The sequence below is a fragment of the Macaca nemestrina genome, chromosome X (genome assembly GCF_043159975.1).
Source record: "Macaca nemestrina isolate mMacNem1 chromosome X, mMacNem.hap1, whole genome shotgun sequence".
NCBI lineage: Eukaryota > Metazoa > Chordata > Mammalia > Primates > Cercopithecidae > Macaca > Macaca nemestrina.
The window spans coordinates 47,711,444-47,736,253 of NC_092145.1; the positions used below are offsets into that span (position 1 = coordinate 47,711,444).

Genomic DNA, 24,810 nt, shown 5'->3' on the forward strand with positions numbered 1-24,810 from the left:
CGGTGGCTCATGCCTGTAATCCCAGCACTTTGGGAGGCTGAGGCTGGCAGATCACCTGAAGTCAGGAGTTCAAGACCAGCCTGAACAACATGGAGAAACCCCATGTCTACTAAAAATATAAAATTAGGTGGGCGTGGTGGCACATGCCTGTAAATTCCAGCTACTCAGGAGGCTGAGGCAGGAGAATTGCTTGAACCCGGGAGGCGGAGGTTGCAGTGAGCCAAGATTGTGCCATTGCACTCCAGCCTGGGCAAGAGCGAAACTCTATCTCAAAAAAAAAAAAAAAAAAGAAAGAAAAAAAGAAAGAAAGAAAGTAAATGCCAAACATATGTCAATTACTGATGAATGGAGGGAAATGATCACATTTGGCAAAATTAGTTCAAAATGAATAAATCACAGAAACTCTCCTCCCATAAGAAAATACCTAATTTGGATCTTCAGGAATAAGAACTAGAAATCCAGCAGACATTATACATGCTATAATTTAGGTATACTGCACAGAATTACACCCTATCACATTCTCAGTAAACTCCAGACATCTTAGTCTTACAGTTGAATAAATCTGCTGCCAATGTCTTCTCTTGCCTTAACAATGAAGCTAATGTAGTTTGGAAACAAATAAGAGCTATCATTGGACAGTGAGACATCTATCTAAACCAAACTTTCAGCAGAGAGATCAGTATAGATTATGATACAGACCCTAAATCACACAGGTACACACACTTTATTAGTTTCCTCTACAAGAGACAATAACATCAATCTTTAACAGGAATCTCAGTTCATTTGAGAGGCCAAATAGATCCAAATGAAGATGAAAATTAAATACTTAAATTAATCAAAAGGCACTACGATACCACCTAAAACCTACTGACTCAGCGGCAGTAGGCTAAGGAAGATCAAACTACAACACATCATCTAATGTAAATGTTAGCAATTACATAGCAGGAAGCATGTTTGCTTTCCAGAAGACTATGGTACAATGTTCATTTGGGCCCAAGAGGATATGTGGCCAGGAAAGGATCAAGATAGATGAAGGTAAAGCCAAATCGAAAGGGATAGGTACAAAGGAGACTCCAAGCTACATAGTCAAGCAGATGGCGATGGATCAGGCTTCTTCCTCCCAAGAAACATTTGCTGCACTGTGCTGCCTCCCCCCTCAACCACCCCCCACCCCCCACCCAATGTCTGCTCAAGCCGAGCTGTCTGCTCCTGCCTTACAGGATGCTCAGCTACCAGAACTAGGTTTGGGGTTGCCCAGGGCTCTTGCTATAATTTAGCATAGACCTTGGGGAGAACTGGTCACACATGGGTTGCTTTTGTTGCTAGTTGTTCTCAACAAAGAAAACACTGAAGCATTTACATGCAAAGTAGTCTAAGCTTCTCCAATTACAGTCAAACACCCTCACACAACATCCTCAAAAGTCTGAAATCTTGCAGCAGCTGAGCTACAGTTAAAGCTGCAAGGCTCACAGAATTATCAAGGAAGCCAGAATGAGATAATGCAGGTAGGAAGTCCCAGCAGTTAATCTCAATCCGTCTTTCCCCAATTCGGACAAGCTCTAATATACCTGATGTGGGATGTAGAAAGCTACACTGGAGCAAGTCGGGTCTTCTGCTGAATTTGTCATCAAATACCAAGGGGAAACAAGGGGTGGGGTGGATTTTATTCTCAAAAAGCCTCAGAAGTTACTCTATTATAAAGGGACATGGCTGAATAGGTAAGAAACGGATTCTCCATTGTGAGTTCTCCTGATGGCTTCTGCAAGGATCATAGAGATGTCAATCACCTAGAAAGGCAGGAAAGGAAATCAGGTTAATATCATATGGTCAGAGATGACTGGCCAATTTGCAGACACTGATGAGCAGCCAAGCAAGTGCCCTTCCTCTTAAAACTACAACACTGTGCTGTTTCCCTGTCATGAAGCTGCACTCAGCTATTCTTCATAACATTTTTAAGATAGCCACTTAGGGCTGGGCACAGTTGCTCACACCTGTTAATCCTGGCACTTTGGGAGGCCAAGGTGGGCAGATCACTTGAGGCCAGGAGTTGGAGACCAGCCTGGCCAACATGATGAAACCCCATCTCTACTAAAAATACAAAAATTAACCAAGCATGGTGGTGTACGCCTATAATCCCAGCTACTCGGGAGGCTGAGGCATGAGAATTGCTTGAACCCGGGAGGTGGAGGTTGCGGTGAGCCAAGATTGTGCCACTGCACTCCAGCCTGAGTGACAGAGCGAGACTCTGTCTCAAAACGACAAAACAAAACAGATAGCCACTTAGGAAAGAGTCAAAATGCTAATGGAGAAAAAACGCTGACTCTGGTTCATCAAAATGGCTGGGCATTGTGGCTCACACCTGTAATCACAGCACTTTGGGAGGCCAAGGTGGGAGGATCACTTGAACCCAGGAGTTGAGACCAGCATGGGCAACATGGTGAAACTCTGTCTCTACAATAAAACAAAAATTAGCCAGGTGTGGTGGTGGTGTATGCCTGTAGTCCCAGCTGCTTGGGAGGCTAAGGTAGGAGGATCGCTTGAGCCTGGGAGTTTGAGGCTGCAGTGAGTCAAGATCAGGCCACTGCACTCCAGCTTAGGCAACAGAGTGAGACCCTGTCTAAAAAAAATGGTGGTGGGTTCGCATTTTAAAATCCTTATGAATAGGCTGGGCACGGTGGCTCATGCCTATAATCCCAGCACTTTGGGAGGCCGAGGTGGACGGATCACCTGAGGTCAGGAGTTCGAGACCAGCCTAAGCAACATGGAGAAACCCCATCTCTACTAAAAATACAAAATTAGTCGGGCATGGTGGCGCATGCCTGTAATCCCAGCTACTCGGGAGGCTGAGGCAGGAGACTCGCTTGAACCCAGGAGGCAGAGGTTGCAGTGAGCCGAGATCGCGCCATTGCACTCCAGCCTGGGCAACGAGAGCTCCATCACAAAAAACGCCGTCTCAAAAAAAAAAAATCACCTGTAATCTCAGCACTTTGGGAGGCTGACACAGGAGGATAGCTTGAGGCTAGGAGTTTGAGACCAGCCTGGGCAACATAGGGAGACCCCGTCTCTACACATAATATCAAAAAAATTAGCTGGGCATGGTGGTACATGCCTGTGATCCCAGCTACTTGGGAGGCTGAGACGGGATGACTGCCTGAGCCTGCGAAGTTGCGGCTGTAGTGAGCTTTGATTGCGCCACTGCACTCCAGCCTGGGCAACAGAGCAAGATCCCTTCTCAAAAAGAAAAAATAAAAAGAATGACGATAATCCTCCAATTACACATATTAATTTCAAAAAGCTCATAGATTAATGTAAACATTTTTAATTAGGCAAGGCCTTGTTCTTTTAGTACAAGAGCACTCAAACTTTAGTGTCTAACAATTACTTGGGGAATTACTTTAAAATACTGGTTCCAGGACCTCTGGTTTTATAGGTCTTAGATGGAGCAAAGGAATCTACATCATTTTAATAAGAACCTTAGGTCCAGAGCACACTGAGAAACACTGAAGTTGGCAGAAGCGTATAATTAGTTTAAAGGTTTCACGTTATATCTACAGGGGCCGATAGTTAAGAGTTGGACAAACACATACTGTAAAGTATGAACTTGAAAACTTTAATTTGCATCAGAATCACTGGGAGAGCCTGTTAAAATGTAGAATCTTAGGCTCCATCTTCCAAAGATTCTGAGGTCTAGCAATTTAAACTTTTAAACAGGTGATTTTCCCAAGGCTTGGCAGTTTGAAAAGAAAAAAAAAGGGTGGTGGGAAGAAACAGGTGATTTTTAACTTTTAGATCACAAATTCTGATGACAAGACTAAATCCTTCAGATCAAAGAAAGATATCTTCAGAATCTAGAGACCTAAACACTTAGAAAAGTCTTGTTTTGCACAAATCTCATCCTCACCTGTATTTTGGAGCAATGCTTCATCTTGTCCTCCTGAGGTATGGTATTGGTGACTACTACTGCCTCAAAGCATGCGTTGTTGATGCGAGAAATAGCCGGACCGGAGAAGATTCCATGAGTCAAGATGGCATAAACTCTGGTGGCTCCAGCTGAGAGAAGTCTAGAGGGAAAAAAAAGTTGGATTCATCTTACTTGTCATTGCAGAATTTTAGTCAGAGAGGAGTATATTAGCCTGCTTAGGCTTCTATAACAAAATACCATATGAAAAAAATAAAAAATAAAAAAAATATTATAAGGCACAGTGGGTTAGGGGAAAAAAATTTTAAGGAAAAGAAAATACCATAGAATGGGTGGCTTAAATAACAGAAACAAATTTTTCATAGTTCTGGAGGCTTAAAGTCCAAGATCAAGGTGCAGACAAAGTAGGTTTCATGCTGAGGCCTTTTCTCTTGGCTTGTAGGTGGCCACCACCTTGCTGTGTGCTCAGATGACCTCTTTGTGTGAGTGTGTGTGTGCACGAGCACGTGTGCGCATGGGGAAATGCTGGCCAGTTCTCCAGTATTCTCTTCTTGTAAGGGCATTCATCCCATTGTAAGGGCTCTGCCCTAGTGACCTCATCTAATCCTAAATATGTGCCCCTCAGGTAACTCCAAATACCATCACATTGGGGTTAGGCCTCAACATACATGAATTTGGGGAGAACACAATTCAGTCCATATCAAGAAAGAACTGCACTAAGAACTTATCTGAATGGGTCTGAATTAGTGTAGAAGGACTCTGGCACAGACTGCTGCACTCAACAAAATCTACTTCCTCTTCTTTCTGGGCACACAGCTGAACTACATTTCCCAGCCTCCCTCATATAGTTCAGTGTGGCCATGTGGCTTAATTCTGGCTGTTAAAATGTGGGCAGACACAGTGTACACCAGTTTTTGGTTGGACTTACAAAAATCTTCCAGGGGTAATCCTCTGTGTCCTTTTCTTTTTCTGGCTGGCCAAAATTGAAATGTCTTCCAAGGTAATCTTGGAAGCCCCATGTTAAAGATACAGCACCAAAGATTGAAAGAGTTCCTAACTATTGCTTAGAAAAAATGAGTCCAGCAAGAACACTTGCATTGGAGTGTGCCATGGACAAAAAGGAAACTATCACGTTAGGGAGTTGATCTGTTATAGCAACTAGTATTCCCTTACTTGCACAAGGATGAAATGGGTTTTATGAATGTTTACTCCAGGATCCCAAACCAAGAATCATTCAGCACCCCAATTTTGTTTTTAGCACCTTATTATGTGCCAGGCACTGTGCAAGGCACAGATACAAGAAAGTTTAAAAAAACCCTTCTCAGGGCTGGGTGCTGTGGCTCACAGCTGAAATCCCAGCACTTTGGGAGGCTGAGGTGGGAGAACTGCTTGAGCCCAGGAGTTCAAGGACAGCCTGGGCAACATAGTGGGACTCCGTCTCTACAAAAAATAATAATAATAAATAATTACCCAGGTGTGGTGGCACGTGCCTGTAGTCCCAACTACTCAGGAATCTGAGACAGGAAGATTTCTTGAGCCTAAGATTTCAAGACTGCAGTGAGCCATAATTGTACTACTACACTCTAGCCTGGGTAACAGAGTAAGACCATGTCTCAAAATAAAAATAAAAGTAAAAATACCATTCTAAGAAACAATGCTACTCATAGTGGCTTGGATTGTAAGTAATGAGGGGCCACTTAAAATATTAAAGAGTGATGGGATCAAACCTCAGTTGCAAGAAGATTAGCAAGCGTGGATAGATGGAGTGGGGAGGTGAGAGAATGGTGTCTGGCAATGGAGAACAGAGTGGGGAGGCAGTTTAGAACAGTGCAGGCAAGAGATAACAAGTAACATAAACATTAACCTGTCACAGGATTAGAGTGAAAAAAAGAAGTAATATGAACAAAAGTAGCAGCCGGTAAAACAGTCGAGAAGTAAGACCAAGGGTTCCAGCTTAGGTAAAATATAAATACGAGCACACATGCCTGTCTGCTCAGGATTTTTACTTTAATTCATTAAAACAAAAAGCAATCGCATGTAGAATACTCAAGGTGATCAAAAAACTTTGGTAATCAGGCGATGGTTGTCTAACATTGTGAATATAGTTAATGTCATTGAACTGTACACTTAAAATAGTTAAATGGCAAATTTTGTTATATATAGCTTAGTACAACATAAATTCAAAAAAAAAAAACTAAGAAAATCTGAAAAAAAAATAAGAGTACTCAACAATTTCCATGTATTATAATCTAAGCCTTGGGTGATAAAAAATCTCCCAAAGTTACTTATCCCCTCAATTTGGTTCCAAAAGGAATCAGCAGGCTGAAGACATTCAGACAGCAATTGCTAGCTTTTTCCTTCTAACTACCAGCCCCATCAATCCACACTTACTTGTCAGCTGCATGGCAGATTGTGCCACAAGTGTCAGCCATATCATCCACAAGGATGGCCACCCGATCCTTCACATCTCCCACAAGCACCATGCGGTCCACTTCATTGGCCTTCTTCCGCTCTTTGTGAATCAAGGCAAAGTCCACATTCAGCCTGTCTGCAATGGAGGTCACTCTGCAAAACAGAGGGTGTTCATATGTATATGTGGCTTCTAAGACAAAAGAAATGGACTAAAGAGGCTGGTGCAGTGGCTCACGCCTGTAATCCCAGCACTTTGGGAGGCCGAGGTGGGTGGATCACAAGGTCAGGAGATCAAGACCATCCTGGCTAACACAGTGACACCCCATCTCTACTAAAAATACAAAAAATTAGCTGGGCATGGTGGCGGGCACCTGTACTCCCAGATACTCAGGAGGCTGAGGCAGGAGAATGGCATGAACCCGGGAGGTGGAGCTTGCAGTGAGCTGAGATAGCACCACTGTACTCCAGCCTACGCAACAAAGCGAGACTCCGTCTCAAAAAAAAAAAAAAAAAAAAAAAAATGGACTAAAGAATGAGCTTGTTTTGGGGAGGAGAATACTCCATGAAACCAATAGTTCCCAGGGCTGGAAGAAAGCAAGCAACTATCATTGACTTCTCATAGGCAAATACCACAAACTGGGTTTTATAAACCAATGCCTCCATATCTCAACAGAAGCTTATGAATGTACTGATCAAACTTAGATGAGTATTCATTCTGGGTAGAGGACAGACACCCTCACCAGTCCTGGGAAGCAGTATAACGCTAAGACACGCATGTTTATTTAATGGATTGGCAGTAGAAAGAATGAGGAAAGAATTAAATAATGCCAGGAGTACACAGACTGTCCCAATTCCCATCATGGAAGACCCGTGACTGGGGATGTATTGAGAAGAGAACCTGACTGGCAGGAGAGGAGCAGCATCCAGCCTGTTCCAATGACTGTGCCCTCATCACTTCCCTCAGTGCTGTTCGCAAAACATCCATCAACTGTCACCGTCAACTGTACCTGGACACCAAGCTTGGGAGTTTCTTTTACAATTGCTAGACAGAAAGTTATACCAATTACCCAGACAAGCTGGACATCTCATCATTTGGTCCAAAGTATCTTCTAATCAAAGAGAATTCTTATTTTTCTTATTACAAGAGAAAATAAACCAGACTAGAAGGTGGGATAGAAGAAAAGTTTGTCTTTTGACAAAGTACCACATAATTCAAACAAAAATCTATTCAGTGTAAATGACAGTGAGCTGCCCAGTGGCATGCCTGTCCGTGCTCCACTATGCCATCTCCGTCATGTGTGAAGCAGCCCATGCTTGGGGATTTGTCCTGTTTTTTAATGTAGAACTGAACAAACTATAGCATTTTGTCCTGTTTCTCTTGTGACTATGGTCACATGAGTTTTTGCTGGATAAGTGAGAACCTGTGACCACATAATAAGGTTTGAACCATAATCTAGGTAACGTTTGTACCTTGATCTAAACCAACCATACCCTGTACTCTCCACTACTACTGCATAAGCACATAACATTAATGGTAACCAATTTGCTTGGAATGATTACTTATCCAAGGCAAATTCATGATCAATTAGTTCAAGTATCCCAAACCAAACATACTCAAAGGTCAACAAATTCAGTGACCAACAAAGCATCAAAAGGGCTAGAAAAAGTAACTCTCTACACCTTTTCACGAGAGAACTACTGTACAAATGAAAATCACACAGGAATCTCTACCTACTCCCCAAACCCTGCCAAGACTGAAGTGATAGACACCCAATTGGAAAATACTCCATCACTATAAGACAATGATAATGAAAAAAACAAATCAGGTAGCAATAAGTTGTCTACTAAAGGCAGTTTTCCTATACCCACCTTTGGAAAGAAAATCCTGCCTATTTCAAATGTGACTATTTTCTAAGTCCCATAGAAAGATATGAAAATAATGACCAACAAATTAAATATGACAACTACTAGCTGTGGGGATGTTTCTTAGGCTGTCTCTAGCTTTACAGATGGTAACTAGCAATTACATGGGACTCACCAAGCCATATATCTGGCTGGATAACAGAACTCAAGTTCTCAGCTTATCGGTTCTGTTGAAGTTACTGAAATAAAAGAGGTTGTTGAGAAACAGTCATTGAAGATTTGAATGGCTTTCAGAAAGTTCTGAATTAGCTCTTCCTAATCATCTGTGTTTTGTAGCTTTTCACTCTATTTCCACAAGAAGAAGAACATGTGTCACACTTTTGAATGCATTACTAACGAGTAATCCACTAAGGAAATCAAGAGCTCTTACTCTGCACCATGTGAGCTGCAAAGCACTGTAACTGGCAATCCCTGGCAATCAGTTTGTTTAAAATGTTAAGATCTTGGCTTTAAATAAAAATATCACGCTTTACTTTCCTTCCTGCTTAATATTTTAATCCCAAGGATCAAAATGATCTAACCAACAGCATTGTAAGTGGAGTGTAAAAGCGAATTTGTCCACCAATACGTGGTTCAATAGCAGCTGCTATTCATTAGAAAACCACATTTTCTACCCTTCCCAAAAGGTTTATAGCTGTATTGCTAGCTCTGTAGTGCCAAGTTACTCATAAGTTATAGTCAAGTCCATAATATGATGATTTAGGACCCCTTTTCTGTCTTGTCTTCCAAGTAGTAACTCAGGACAGTAAAAGAGGAGAGGGTAAAACTATATTCAACCCATGTGCTAGCTACTTATATCTATTCAAAAATACTTAAAAACTGCCACTTGGATAGAAAAACATCACTTTGTGACACAACCATCTGAAAGATTTTCCCAGTACATTGGGAACAATACTAATTTCAACCATACCTCTTAGCTCCACCAGCATCAGGTGAGACAATAGTGCAGTTCCTCCACTCAGAGATATTCTCCCTTATCCACTTTAGGACAGCTGGCTCTGCATACAAATTGTCTACTGGGATATCAAAAAAGCCCTGTAGAAAGAAGCTGGATCAGTTTTGCTTCACTTTACTTCTCTTCCATTTATAAGTGGCAAACACAAAGTAGTAACTCGCTCAGGGAATGTCTTACTGCAACATTCAAACCGATGGGAAGGCAGGTCCAGTGTGGTAGATTATAAAAGCCTCCCTGAATCTGGGCTATGTGAGAGATCCCAGCCAAGATCAACAAAGTCAGCCCTTAGTCAACCCACAACTGAACATAGGAACGTAAGTGAGCCTTTGTAAAGAATGGCTAAGTCCAGAAAAAACCATTAAGAACTGCCAAGTCAACATGCAGACTCAGTGAATTAGTAAATACTGCTTTATGCCACTAAATGTTGGACTGATTCGTTAAGAAGTAAAAGCTAATGGATAAACCAGTTAGAGATGCTATGGTATATAAACTTAATGGAAGCTACTTATAATAAATGGTCACAATGAATAATTAGAAATCAGGAGAGCTGTGTTCTAATTCCAGGTGATACAAATTAGTTGTATTTCTCAATTAAGTCATTCCTTTTCATAAAAGGAATACAGTCCCTATCCAATGTACCTCATTGAATTCCCATAAGCTTGAAATGATGATTTGAAAAATATCTTTGAAAAAATATAAAATAAAGGTGGTATTCCACCCCCCTTACTTTGGGTTTATGCTGGAAAGCAGGCTCCAATATCTGTGGCTCTAAATTTAAGACCACGAGGCCAGGCACAGTGGCTCATGCCTGTAATCACAGCACTTTGGGAGGCTGTGGTGGGCAGATCACTTGAGGTCAGGAGTTCGAGACCAGCCTGGCCAACATGGTGAAACCCCATCTCTACTAAAAGTACAAAAAAGTTAGCTGGGCCTGGTGTCGGGTGCCTGTAATCCCAGCTACCTGGGAGGCTGAGGCAGGAGAACCACTTGAACCGAGGAGGCAGAGGTTGCAGTGAGCCAAGATGATGCCACTGCACTCCATGAATATTAAAGGGGAATAAGAATGATAATAATTAACAATAACAGCTCCTATCTATGAGTACCTGTCATGGGCCAGGCATTATAATATGAATTTAATGTTTTATACTCACAATAATGAAAAAGTATATGTTCAGAGAAATTAAGTAACCTTCCCAAGCTTACAAAGCTAGTAAATACCAGAGCCTTTATTCAAAGTAGTTCTGATCCCAAAGCCTATGCTCTTGCCATAAAACTAGACTGCCTCCCTATCTAACCACCTGAAATGACTAAGATCATGAAGTATGCTTAAGGTGAACACATTTAAAATGTTGTTAACATCTAGTTTATTTCAGATGTACTTGGGCATAATTTTTGGCTTCTCTGTGGTCTTCACCATCATCAGTCTTTTCCTCCCACCTTTCAAACACCAATATTTAGCTTCCACTGATACCTGAATTTGAGAAGCATGTAGGTCCATGGTGATAATATGATCTGCACCTGCTACAGATAGCATATTTGCAACAAGCTTGGCTGAGATTGGTGCCCGGCTCTAAATGGAGGGGAGGAAAGAAAAGAAAAACCAAAAAGCCAATTTGAAAAACAATTCATTTGCTCAAGAAAGTATTTATTGTGTACCTACTATGTTAAAGGCACTATGGTACCCAGAAATTCATAGAAGGAGACATGGCCATTGACTTTAAGTGGATCATAATTCAGAACAAATATTAAGTGGAACATCACTTTTCCAAATCAGGATACACTTATCAATAAAGAAAATACCTTCCTAACTTTTATTTTCTTAATTTAATATACACATTTTCATCCTATTCAAGTGTTTCCAATGCTCAATTATTCAAACTAGGCAGACTTTAAAAAATAATTTTATTAAAATCTCTTTCAACACATACATATGTAAACCTTTAACACCTAACATGTCAGGGTTTGAAGATACATCACAGAATAGATATTATAGTTTCCTTTGTAAATTACATCACTACTTACTCATCTGGTGGTCAACTTTCCAACAACTATGAACTCCTCAAATAAAACATACTTGCCGCACTGTAAAATAGCAAAGTCCATGCCCTTTACTTTTTTTTTTTTTTTGTAGAGACAGTTGTGCTCTATCGCCCAGGCTGGAGTGCAATGGCATCATCTCAGCTCACTGCAACCTCCGCCTCCCGGGTTCAAACAATTCTCCTAACTCTGCCTCCCAAGTAGCTGGGACTACAGGCGCACAGCGCCACGCCCGGCTAATTTCTTTTGTATTTTAGTAGAGACGGGATTTCACAGTGTTGCCCATGCTGGTCTTGAAACTCCTGAGCTCAGGCACTCCTCCTGCCTCGGCCTCCCAAAGTGCTAGGATTACAGGCATGAGCCACTGCGCCCGGCCCATGCCCTTTACTTTATACTCTGTTGGAATAAAAATATCTGACCTTCTTCGAGGCATTGTATGTAAAATTGGGCATTAATTACAATAGACTTGCAAAGTTTTATGTATATGCCTTATCCTCTAATATACCAGATAAAGTAAGATATATATATAGTTTATCTATCTATCTATCTATCTATCTATCTATCTATCTATCTATCTGTCTATCAGATCAAGTATTCATGTAACAGACTTCAAGTTTTATGAAGAGGTCACAACTAGGATCCCAATCTTACACTTTGAAAGGATCTACCATAATTTTAAAGTATACTCCAGTACTCCAGAGGAGTTGGTGCTTAGTCTTACTGATACAATTAAAAATACCAGTGAGCTGACTGAAAGTTATATATGTATCACTGTAATAAAACACAGACTACAAATGTGTTGCTTTATACAAACCAATAATATTTCTATTGTTTTGAAGATAGGGTAATACCTAAGAAAAGGTGATTTTTAAAATTCCCCCTAAATATATATTTGATAATTTTGGAATTTATTTGTGATCTGGGGCAAGTGCTCCTGCTTCCTCTGCTCAAAAAATAAGATTCTGCTCCAGGCCGGGTGCAGTGGCTCAAGCCTGTAATCCCAGCACTTTGGGAGGCCGAGACGGGCGGATCACGAGGTCAGGAGATCGAGACCATCCTGGCTGACACGGTGAAACCCCGTCTCTACTAAAAAATACAAAAAAACTAGCCGGGTGAGGTGGCGGGCACCTGTAGTCCCAGCTACTCAGGAGGCTGAGGCAGGAGAATGGCGTGAACCCGGGAGGCGGAGCTTGCAGTGAGCCAAGATCACGCCACTGCACTCCAGCCTAGGCGGCAGAATGAGACTCTGTCTCAAAAAAAAAAAAAAAAAAAAAAAAAAAAAAAAAAAAAAAAAAAGGATTCTGCTCCTACCTTATCTTTCTTATCCTGCCGGGCATAAGGGAAGCATGGGATGACTGCAGTAACCCGGCTGGCTGAAGCAATCTTGCAGGCATTAATCATGATCAAAAGCTCCATTAAATTGTCATTGATTTCACCACAACCACTCTGAACGATGTAGACATCCTCTCCACGTACACTTTCACCAATTTCCACACTACAATGAGGAAAGAAGGACAACATGAAATAGATTTTAAACCACTGTATTGTCAGACCTCCATATCCATAGGGTCCACATCTATGGATTCAACCAAGTGTGGATTCAAAATATTTGGAAAAAAAATTGCACCTGTATTGAACATGTACAGATTTTTTGTCACTATTTTCTAAATATAGTATAACAACTATTTACATAGTATTTATATTGTATTAAGTATTATAAGTAATCTAGAGATGATTTAAAGTATATAACGGGGCTGGGCACAGTGGCTCATGCCTATAATCCCAGCACTTTGGGAGGCCAAGGTAGGTGGATCACTTGAAGTCAGGAGTTCGAGACCAGCCTGGCCAACATGGCAAAACCATGTATCTCTACTAAAAAAAACAAAAATTAGCCGGGCATGGTGGCAGGTGCCTGTAGTCCCAGCTCCTCGGGAGGCTGAGGAATGAGAATCGCTGGAACTCAGGAGGCAGAGGTTGCAGTGAGCTGAGATCACACCACTGCACTCCAGCTTGGGTGACAGAGTGAGACTCTATGTCTAAAATAAAATAAAATAAAATAAAATGAAACAAAATAAAATAAAATATATGGGAGGGCCTGGCATCATGGCTCAGCACTTTGGGGAGGGCGGGACAGGGTAAAAGGAGGATCATTTGAGCCCAGGAGTTCGAAACCAGCCTGGGCAATACAGTGAGACCCCATCTCTACAAAAAATAAATAAATAAAAATAAAGTATAAGGGAACATGTGCATAGATTATTTCATACGGCCAGGCACGATGGCTCATACCTATAATCCCAGCACTTTGGGAGGCTGAGGTGGGTGGATCACCTGAGGTCAGGAGTTCAAGACCAGCCTGGTCAACATGGTGAAACCCCATTTCTACTAAAAATACAAAAATCAGTCCGGGTGTGGTGGGTCACACCTGTAATCCCAGCACTTTAGGAGGCCGAGACGGGTGGATCACCTGAGGTCAGGAGTTTAAGACCAGCCTGGCCAACATAGTGAAACCCCGTCTATACTAAAAGCATAAAAATTAGCTGTGCATGGTGGCACGCGCCTATAGTCCCAGCTACCAGGGAGGCTGAGACAGGAGAATCACTTGAACCCGGGAGGCAGAGGTTGTGGTGAGCCGAGATCACGCCACTGCACTCCAGCCTGGGCAACAGAGTGAGACTCCGTCTCAAAAAAAAAAAAAAAAAAAAAAAAAAAAAATTAGCTGGGTGTGGTGGCAGGTGCCTGTAGTCCCAGCTACTCAGGAGGCTGAGGCAGGAAAACTGCTTGAACCCAGGAGGCGAAGGTATATATATTACACTATTTCATATCTGCAGATTTGGTCTTGGGACCAATCCCCTGTGGATACTGAGGGAAGACTTTACTATACTTCAATAGAAAATAAGGTCTAAGAAGAACAGCTTCCCTACTAGTATGCTGTGAATAGTTACAGCTACATGTGGATATTGATCACCCAGGCTTCAGGAGATCCTCTGAAGGAGCCTCTATACCAGAAGCAGTTCACTGCCTTAGTTTACTCCAGTGTACTATACAAATGTTATCATTTTCTATGGTAATATTTTCTACTGTTACCATGTGACATACATGAAAAAGATTCATGAAATGGTTGGCACATGTTAGTCTAAAGTACTTACAAATAACTGGACCACAATTTTAGCAGGTGGCCTGTATCTCATTTCATATAGGTACATGTGATGTATATAAAATTTGATGCATCACCTGTTACTGTTACAGAGTCCACAAAAAGCCAAAAAAAAAAAAAAAAAAAAACAGTAGAAATATCATAAGGAGTGAATCACTACCGTTCTATAATAACACTTTAACAGAAGACAGTACCACCTCTACCGTATTGGCAATTTACCCAGTAAATACTAAATGTTCATATGCTCATCACTGTACTAGGTGCTAGGGAAACAATGGTGAATAAAATGTGGTCCTTGCCGTCATTCTGTGTTAACTGTACTCTGGTTCAATTACTAAGTAACTCTATAGGGATTTACTCTAAGTATGAAGTAGGGCTATATTTTACCACAAAAGTTTCAATACCCATATTTGGGTCTCTACCAAGAAAAACCTATCATCTAGAAAAAAAAAATCACCTCTTCCTGTTCACCAGGTTTGAAAAAAAAGAAAATAATTTTAAAAATTTTAAAAATCACTTTAGTGATACCTCAAACAACACTATATTCCCAATTAATCCTCTAGGTGAGGTAGGGGAGTATGTGTGTATATAGACAAGTAGATCAGAATGGCTGACAATACCTACTGAACAAGAGAAAAACTTCAGTTCAAATCAAAAGGCAATAGAGTTATTAAATAAAAGATCTGCCAGGCGCGGTGGTTCACGCCTGTAATCCCAGCACTTTGGGAGGCCGAGAAGGGTGGATCACGAGGTCAGGAGATCGAGACCATTCTGGCTAACACGGTGAAACCCCGTCTCTACTAAAAATACAAAAAATTAGCCAGGCGCGGTGGCGGGCGCCTGTAGTCCCAGCTACTCGGGAGGCTGAGGCAGGAGAATGGCGTGAACGCGGGAGGCAGAGCTTGCAGTGAGCCGAGATCGCACCACTGCACTCCAGCCTGGGAGACAGAGCGAGACTCCATCTCAAAAAAAAATAAAAAAATAAAAGATCCATACTTCTATCTCACTCAAGCACTATCTTCTGTGTGGCTTCAGGAACCACCTACTGTCCTATTTCTGTCACGATCACTTTTACCCACCCTTCTCTCCCCAAACAAAACATCAAGGAGAATTCCAAAAGGGACTTATATGAAAACTGGCAGAGGCAATTCTATTGCCAGAAGAAGCTGACGTAGGAGATAATTATTTATTTATTCCTTTCTAACCCAAGATGAAAGGGAGCTGGGAGTGGTGGCACACGCCTGTAATCCCAGCTGCTCAGGAGGCTGAAGCAGGAGGATTGCTTGAGCCCAGGAGTTCAAGTCTAGCCTGGACAACACAGGAAGACCCTCATCTCAAAAGCAAGAAAAGACAAATGGGGTTAGTTTATATTGTAAAGCAAGAAAAATAAAAGCAAGTGAAAAAAAAAAATCAAACTAGAAACCCATTAAAAACAGGGAAGCTGAGATTCCTGGCAGCCAGAACAAAAAAGAAAATGCACTAGTTCAGGATAAACCTTTTTTAAGACTGGACGCAGTAGCTCATGCCTGTAATCCCAGCACTTTGGGAGGCCAAGGCAGGCAGACTGCCTGAGCTCCCAATTTCAAGACCAACCTTGGCAACATGGCAAAACCCTGTCTCTACCAAAACACACAAAAATTAGGCGTGGGGATGTGCATCTGTAGTCCCAGCTACTCGGGGGACTGAGCTACTGAGGCAGGAGAATTGCTTGAACCTGGGAGGTGGAGGTTACAGTATGCGAAGATGAAGCCACTGCACTCCAGCCTGGGTGACAGAGCGGGACTCCGTCTCAAACAAAACAAAAAAAAACAGGCAGTGGTCATTTCAAGGGACTTTTGGGACTTTTTCAGGTCTTTTTTTTTTTGAGACAGAGTCTCGCTCTGTTGCCAGGTTGGAGTGCAGTGGCACGATCTTGGCTCACTGCAACCTCCACCTCCTGGGTTCAAGTGATTCTCCTGCCTCAGCCTCCTGAGTAGCTGGGACTACAGGCGCACGCCACCGCACCCAGCTAATTTTTTGTATTTTCAGTAGAGACGGGGTTTCACCATGTTGGCCAGGATGGTCTCGATCTCTTGACCTTGTGATCTGCCTGCCTTGGCCTCCCAAAGTGCTGGGATTACAGGTGTAAACCACCGTGCCTGGCCCAGATCTTTCTTTACTACTAGCTCTGCCCTTTGAGAGATGTCAAGCTGAAAGAATCACTTTTATGTTTTATGTTGAACAACTCTGTGGTTGGGAGGCAGACGCAGGAGGATCACTTGAGCCCAAGAATTTGAGGCCAGCCTGGGCAACATAAAGAGACCTCCTCTCTACAAAACAACTTAAAAATTAGTCAGGCATGGTGGCAAGTGCCTGTGATCGCAGCTACTGGGGAGACTGAGGTGAGAGGATTGCTTCAGCCCAGGAGTTAGGAGCCATGATAATGCCACTGTATTCCAGCCTGGGTGATAGAGTGAGAACCTGTCTCCAAAAAAAAAAAAAAAAAAAAAAAAAAACCTCAGAAAATTTTAATCCTGCTCGCATTCATTCTCCATATACCAGCTCCTTGACCAAAATATCCATTTCCCTGGAGGAAAATAAAAGTCAGGCAGGCATACTGATTTCCAAACATGTATCAGAAGCTTATGGCTCTTGTTTCAGTCAAGAACACAGAATACCATCTGTGCTTCAGACATTCACTTGCCAGAGTCAGGATGTTTGATTAAAAGTTGGAGAAGAAATGAACAAACGTAGTTTGACAATTGATATTAGACAGTATAAGGGACAAGCTATTCCGCTATGTTTTTAAACCTTTATCATTATCAAGTAAGACCAGAAAACAACATTCTTAGACCACAGCGGCTTATCTCCCTTTACAAATGCCTCAACTATCAGTCAATATAAAAAATACCCACAAAATTGCTATATTGTGCATGATGTTACTCGATATCACTATTTAGAGGTCTCACCCATAAAATTCTTAGGATTTTGTGCCTGGAAATTTCTAAATAACTTTATGAAAATAAAAACCACATAATCCATTGCATATGCCTTTAACCCTCTGGCTGTCAGGAAGCCAAGGGATACAATTTAAAAAAAGTAACACTAGGAGGGGCAGGGTGGCTCATGCCTGTAATTCCAGCACTTTGGGAGGCGGAGACAGGCAGATCACCTGAGGTCAGGAGATCGAGACCATCCTGGTTAACACGACCATCCTGGTTAACACGGTGAAACCCCGTCTCTACTTAAAAAAAAAAAAAAAAAAAAAAAAAAATTTGCCGGGTGTGGTGGCGGGCACCTGTAGTCTCAGCTACTTGGGAGGCTGAGGCAGGAGAATGGCGTGAACCCAAGAGGCAGGGCTTGCAGTGAGCCAAGATTGCGCCACTGCACTCCAGCCTGGGAGACGCTCCAGACTCCGTCTCAAATAAATAAATAAATAAATAAAATAAAAAGTAACACTAAACTTTAGTAATTGTTTTATGCCAAATTGCTGCCACAATTACTGTAGTCCATGGTTCTGTAAGGCTTCTGATACCTACCTTAACAAACAATTTGTACTTGTGATTATCAAACATACTTCAAATCATTTCTTGAAAGCAGGTGAGATATTATTTAAAAATTAAATTATCACTGCTAATTAAAACATCAAAGGGCATCTAATATATAGCTTTAGTAGAGATTATTATTTTATTTTATTTATTGATTGATTTTTTTGAGACGGAATCTCACTCTGTCACCCAGGCTGGAGTGCAATGGTGTGATCTCTGCTCACTGCAACCTCTGCCTCCCGGGTTCAAGCGATTCTCCTGCCTCAGTCTCCCAAGTAGCTGGGACTACAGGTGTGTGCCACCACACCCGGCTAAGTTTTGTATTTTTAGTAGAGACAGGGTTTCGCCACATTGGCCAGGCTGGTCTCAAACTCCTGACCTCAGGTGATCCGCCTGCCTCGGCCTACCAAAGTGCTGGAATTGCAGGTGTGAGCCGCCGCACCCAGACAAGGTGATTATTTTTAAAATATACATATTCTAACATCACATAAGGCTTGAATAATATTTTTTTATAAATCACTTATCAAACAAAAAATATAAAATAAATAAAAATCACTTATCAGCTCACCACCCAACACAATCGCTAGTACCATTTTTGTTATTATATCACTTAATAATCAACCAACAGCTCAGCTATTTCTCAAAGCCAAACTTTTTAAAATTAAAAGCTACCTTCCGCATAGAAGGATATTTGTTATAAGGCATGTATCTAATAACTTGAAAAGGTTATTTAACTGTTTAAAAAATGTGGTGCTTTTAAAAAGATCTTATAAAAACAAAACAAAAATAGAGAAGCTTAGAAAGAAAATACATAAATAAAATAAGGTGGTGCAAGTAAACTACGTGATACTGCCTTGTTTTACTGTGTATAATTCTAATTTCACTTATTAAGACCAATCTTTCCCTATAGTAGTACTATAACATACAGACTTTGTTTGACAAAGTCTTAAAGAGTCCATGAATTGCACTCCGATTATACAGCTTGGTTCAAGAAGTCCTCTAAAAATCTTAACCTTATTCTTATGGTTTCTTCTAAGTTATGGCAGTGATTGAGAAGAACACTTGTGCCTAAAACCTGTTTGGTCCTAACATAATCTATTAAGTGGAAAACCCTAGTTCAGCAATTTAGAGAGTAATACTCCTTGTTCTCTCCCTCTAGTTAATGGAGTGTTCTCCAAATGGCTTTGGGCCAATCATTCTCTCAGCTGTTTTGGTGAGGCCAGAAGACTGGCTATGTCTGTCCAATAAGTGAGAAAACTAGCTTCTCTTTTCCCTTTCCTTTAAGGTCAGGCATAAGTGTATCCAATTGACATGGAATGTCAAGAAACACCCAAAGTGAGTCTACAAGGTGGATAGTATTCTTAAGAAAATCTGAAGAATTTAGATTATGGAGATACTGGCAAGTGCAAAATACATGGGATGAACTAACCACAACCAGAAAATACAGCTCTCAGGAAAACCCTAGGCAACCAAAGTTCAAGTCTTCCTCCTCTCAGCTAGTACAGAATAACCAAATAAACCAAAGTTATTTACAAATATTGAAGAAAATAGAGTCAAAATTTTAGAATATCTAAAAGTTTTTTTTAAAGCCAGGTGAGAGATCTTGTCAGCAACAATTTAAAAGAACAATAATACCCAGAGCTGGGCAAGTTACTCTGCATCTTACTGTAGTTCCCTTCTCTGTAAAATAGGGATAGTAAGAGTTATTCCTCATAACAGTTTTAAGGGGATTAAACACAATGTATACTAAATGCTTAGCAGGGAAACTAGCACATGTTAGGCATTCACTATACATTAAATATTATGGCTGGGTGCGGTAGCTCATGCCTATAATCCCAGCACTTTGGGAGGCCGAGGTAGGGGAATCACCTGAGGTCAGGAGTTTGAAACCAGCCTGGCCAACATGGTGAAACCCCGTCTCTACTAAAACTACAAAATATTAGCCGGGTGTGGTGGCGCATGCCTGTAATTCCAGCTATTCAGGAGGCTGAGGCAGAAGAACTGCTTGAACCTGAGTGGCAGAGGTTGCAGTGAGCTGAGATCGCACCACTGCACTCCTGGTCAACAAGAGTGAAACTCATCTCAAAAAATAAATACATAAATATTGTTAATATTGTATTATTGCTGATGAGACACATTGGTTCAACTTTTCTGGGGAGTAATCTGGCAATAGGTATCAAAAGCCTGAAAAATGGTATCCACCCTTTAACCTAATAATTACCTTCCTAGGGATTTATTTTAAGGAAATAATCAGAAATGGTCAAAGATTTATGTTCATGGATTTTCATATAAAAGCATTAGATCAAAAACTAGAAATGTCCAGTAAGAATTTGGTTATATAAGCTGGGTGCGGTGGCTCACGCCTGTAATCCCAGCACTTTGGGAGGCCGAGGCGGGCAGATCACGAGGTCAGGAGTTCAAGACCAGCCTGGCCAATATAGTGAAACGCTGTTTCTACTAAAAATACGAAAAATTAGACGGGCATGGTGGCAGGTGCCTGTAATCCCAGGTACTCGGTGGGGCTGAGGCAGGAGAACTGCTTGAACCTGGGAGGCAGAGGTTGCAGTGACCCCCGAGATCACGCCATTGCACTCCAGCCCGGGTGACAGTGCGAGACTCTGTCTCAAAAAAAAAAAAAAAAAGAATTTGGTTATATAAAACTATGGCATAATCATAAGGTAAGACTATATAGCTATTTAAAATAACATAAACTAGCCCACCTCAGTGGTACGTGCCTCTATTCTCAACTACTTGAGAGGCAGAGGCAGGCAGATCACTTGAGCCTGGGAGTTTGCGCATGCAGTGTGCTATGATTGTGCCTGTGAGTAGCTATTGGACTCCAGCCTGGGCAACATAGTGAGACCTCATCTCTAAAAAATAAATTAAAATATTTAATAATAAAAAAAAGAAAATCATATATACTAAGTATTAAAGGGAGAAACTGTTCAAAATATATTGCTAAATAAAGAGAGCTATAAATGTATTAAACATTCTTGAAAAAGTGTATCTTACACAAATATCTGGGGAGTCAGAAATGATCATGTGACATTTATGTCAGGTGGTGAAATTAAGAGGCATATCTTCTCCCTTCTGTGTTCTACATTTTCCACATTTTCTGCAATACCATCACCACCCCTTCTTGTCAACATTTATTGTTGTACTTATGTTTTGGACAAGATCCTAAGAACTTTACTTCTAGCTCATTCAATCCTCATAATAACTGTATGGGTAGGTACTACTTTACAGATTACTGGGGCAAAGAAAGGTTAAGGATTCAGATCCAAGTTTTCTGATTTCAGCACTTTTAACACCCACCCCCTCTGTGTGTGTGTGTGTGTGTTTCCTAAATAACCGGACAGCCAAGGATGATCCTTATGTTAGAAGAAAAGCTACTCTGCTCAAGAAAGCATCAACTAAGAGTCACCTGGGGGAGCAGTTACAGGAAGCAGTTACCATTTCTTCAGTGTAGGAAAAACAAAGATGGGGGGAACTCCATAAAAAAAAAATTGTGATTATGTTCAATGAAGATTTCAGAATATCTAGGAACCAAGAAGTTAATGATAAAGCCAAAAACAAGGAAATCTAACCGGTCAGCAATTATCCATGTTGGACTTAATAGAAATCAATCAGTCAAAAACTAAGTTGTCCTCCCCCTCTCCTCTCCCAATATATCTTCAGGTTCTGGGGCGCTGCATTATGCAGAGGGCAGAAGGATTAACACAAGGAGAAAATAAAGCTTTCAAGCCTTCACATTTTTCCTAGACACATAGGAAAAGGATTAAATATCCACAGGGGCCAAAGAAAACCTCTAAATGAAAAACATTATTGTCCCCTAACTATATTGCCAATCACAAAGTCTAGTCCTGTTTTGTATTCTTTATTAAGGCCCATGAGCCATAATGGTTTGGAAAAATCTAAAGACAGCAGTTTGTAAGCCTCTGTTGACTAAGGTATTGCCTGGTTACAGATGGCAATCATTTGCATCACAATCAGTAGCACAATAATTCGGGAAGAAGCTGTCCATTATCGATGACATTACTTTATCAGCTGGGTCTAAAAGAGATAAGGGGAGTTACACTTGGAAATCAGTACAAAGAAAGCAAAAAAGTCAGCAAAAGCATTTAGGAAAAAAATATTCGAAATATTCTTATCCGATTATTAGGTGAAAACTTTCCCCTTAACAGATCTGTAAGATTGTGGGCAGAGCCCTGATTTAATCGATAGGGTAACAACAAAATACAAATTATACCTATCAGAAACTAAAGATCCCACACTTAGGTGGAGGGGGCACTGAAATAATCAGGTAACCAAGTTATCTCTAAAACAGTCCCATGGTGCCGGTAGAGGGTGTAAGTCAGGGAAGGAAGCAAGTTTTACTGGCAAGGCAATGGAAAAAATGCAAGATGCAATGCACTGTCCAATCCTGGTCTTCCACTACATTAGCTGTCCTCAATTATCTTTAACATTCAGGTATAAAATTGCTTCCTAAATTCCCTACACAGAGCTTAAGAAGTAGCCAAGTTCAGGATGGACTCGGTTACTGAAAAATACGCTTTTGCATTATCTGTACCACTAGCTGCACTGGGGAAGGTCAAAGATTCCAGAATTGAGGTTTCCAAGATTTTCTGGATGGCTCAAGCTGAGATGCTGGCTATCAAGGATGCAGAGTCAACGCATCACTTTAACCAATCAAGTATATTTATGGCTCCGATTACTCAGGTGGATGATTCATAAGATGAGAAAAGCCAACGCTTGCTGATCTAAGGGAAGTCGTAATAATTTTGGCGCCTGCAGTACATAATGTCAGTTTCTCTCAACACCAAGCCGAACAGACCAACACCATTTCGAATTAAAAAGCTGCTTCTTGGACTCTAGGAGAAGAAAGACCAGGAGAGCTCAGTACGCAGGTAGGCTCTCTAAATGCAAGCTAGTCCAAGAGCTGAAGCAACCCTGTCCAGCCTGGGTGGCTCAAGAGCAAAGCCAAGCCACGTGTCCCTACCGCCCTGCCTAAGCGTCGATCCCCTCTCGTCGCTCTATGCAGCCACTATCTATTGGGTACCCCAGCCCTTGCCCTCAAATGCAGAAGCTTCGCCTCACGCTCCATCTTTTGACTCCACCCCACGGCATGGTAAGAATGAACGTGACCCTCGCGCGAGAGGTAAAATAACGGAAACAGCCCGTGGGGTACGCTAGTCACAGAGCTGCACCCTCTCCCTCCTCCCCCAGTCTGAGTTCAAGCGGCGACCCCATCCCTCCTGTCCTCCGCCGCCTGTGCAGGTGAGGTCTAGGAGGGGTCCCAACTTGGTCCTTACCAGGTCTCCTGGTTGCTGAATTTTTTCGTCACCACCTTGCCTAGCTCCAGGCCCAGGCGGTCAGCAATTTTCTGAGACAAATCCTGGTGGGAGCTGCCGCTGAAGATTTTGATATTCGGCATCCTGGCCAACTACCCTAAGCACTCCGCTAAGCGATCACGGATGCTGCAGAGACGGGAACCGAAGTCGGCCAGAGACTCAATACTAAACGCTTTGCGTTGCTACTCCGCCATCTTACATTCCCGCCCGGCGCGCGGCTCTAAATTACCCAGAGCGGCGGAGGTGGGGTCAGCAGCGAAGTCCACACCCAGCTGGCAACGATTAGCTAAGAGGGAGCGAAGGGCGGGGTTTGGTCCTCACTGTAGCTCTGCCTCCTTCTGATTCTCTCAGGTATTGGCTGAAGAGCATGAACGGGGACGAGTCTAACCCATAGCCCGGCCCCTTGTAGCTAGGCGGTCGGGCACAGGAGACGTTGGACTAGGGGTGGAGGGATGCTCGTGACGTCTGGGGCCAGATCGTTCCCGCTAGCGGGAAATCAATCATGCCTGCTTCTTTATTTCCCCTCCCTCAGCTCAGGAAAGTAAGTCTGGCTCTGGTTTAGAGTTTCCTTTAAGAAAATCTGTTTATCAGGATGACAGCCACGAGTTTGCATGTTTCTGAACACATTTTTTATCTCTTTATAAGGATAGGGCTGAATTAAAACGTTTTTACATCACAGACGTGCATGCAAAGAGTTTGCTTGCCCATTGTAATTGCAGTGTCGCCTTTGCCTGCAAGACAGTTTCCAAGGGGGAAGTGACTGAAGGCATGCCACCTGAATCATCCAAGAGACACTGCAAGAGAAAGTTGTTTTGTTTCTAGTGCTGGAACCAAGTATGTTGAGACAAGTGAAGGAGGATGGATTTTCCAAACTATCTGGACAATAAAGATCTAACTTTTATAGCCCTTGGAAAGGAAATACAGTGTTCTATGGGACTTCAGATAAAGAGCCCTGAAGGGACTGAAAAAAACCTGGGTTTTAGTCCTGTCTGCCTCATGTAAGCCTCAATGTCATCATCTACATGTTGCTAATGTGGACTTTTACACCATGTTTTATTATTTTTATAGTGATACTTGTTAATTGGACCTAAGTGAGCCTTTATTCTTGCACCACGTTTCCATTAAGCATATTTCAAGCATGGGTTAAGAGAAGATAAAAATCATACAATTCTGGAATCAAAAGTGACCATTGTGCTCAAAACTACCAAATGTAAAAATAGAAGGGACCTCAGAGATCATATAGTCATTTTACATATGATAAAACTGAGATGGAGGTGGTAGAGGGATTTATCTAAGTGGCAAAGGCAGAAAATACTCAAAGCAGCATCCTATCTTTGTCTTACCGCTATTTTCAGCAGTGTCCATGGAGGACTTCTCCTGACCTTTTGTTGCACGTTTACAAGCTCAGAAATTTAATGTAAGCCCATGTATGTAGGAATACTCAGAGAACGAAGTAAACTGCAAGGTAGAATATTAGTAGTCTTCCATCATAGGCCATTCATCAAATATTTACTGAGTGTTCTATTGCATAC

General features: G+C 41.8%; 1 protein-coding gene across 1 annotated transcript; it reads right to left on the reverse strand.

The window, feature by feature from the left end:
* Positions 1–705: 705 nt before the first annotated feature.
* LOC105490446 (phosphoribosyl pyrophosphate synthetase 1) lies at positions 706–23,507 on the reverse strand. The gene is made up of 7 exons (XM_011756064.2): positions 23,240–23,507; positions 12,558–12,741; positions 10,681–10,779; positions 9,165–9,289; positions 6,311–6,484; positions 3,902–4,061; positions 706–1,787 (listed from the first exon to the last, which is right to left on the reverse strand). Exons 1-7 carry the CDS (start codon positions 23,359–23,361, stop codon positions 1,695–1,697), a joined length of 957 nt encoding a protein of 318 aa, XP_011754366.1. The 5' UTR covers positions 23,362–23,507; the 3' UTR covers positions 706–1,694.
* Between the last annotated feature and the right edge of the window lie 1,303 nt (positions 23,508–24,810).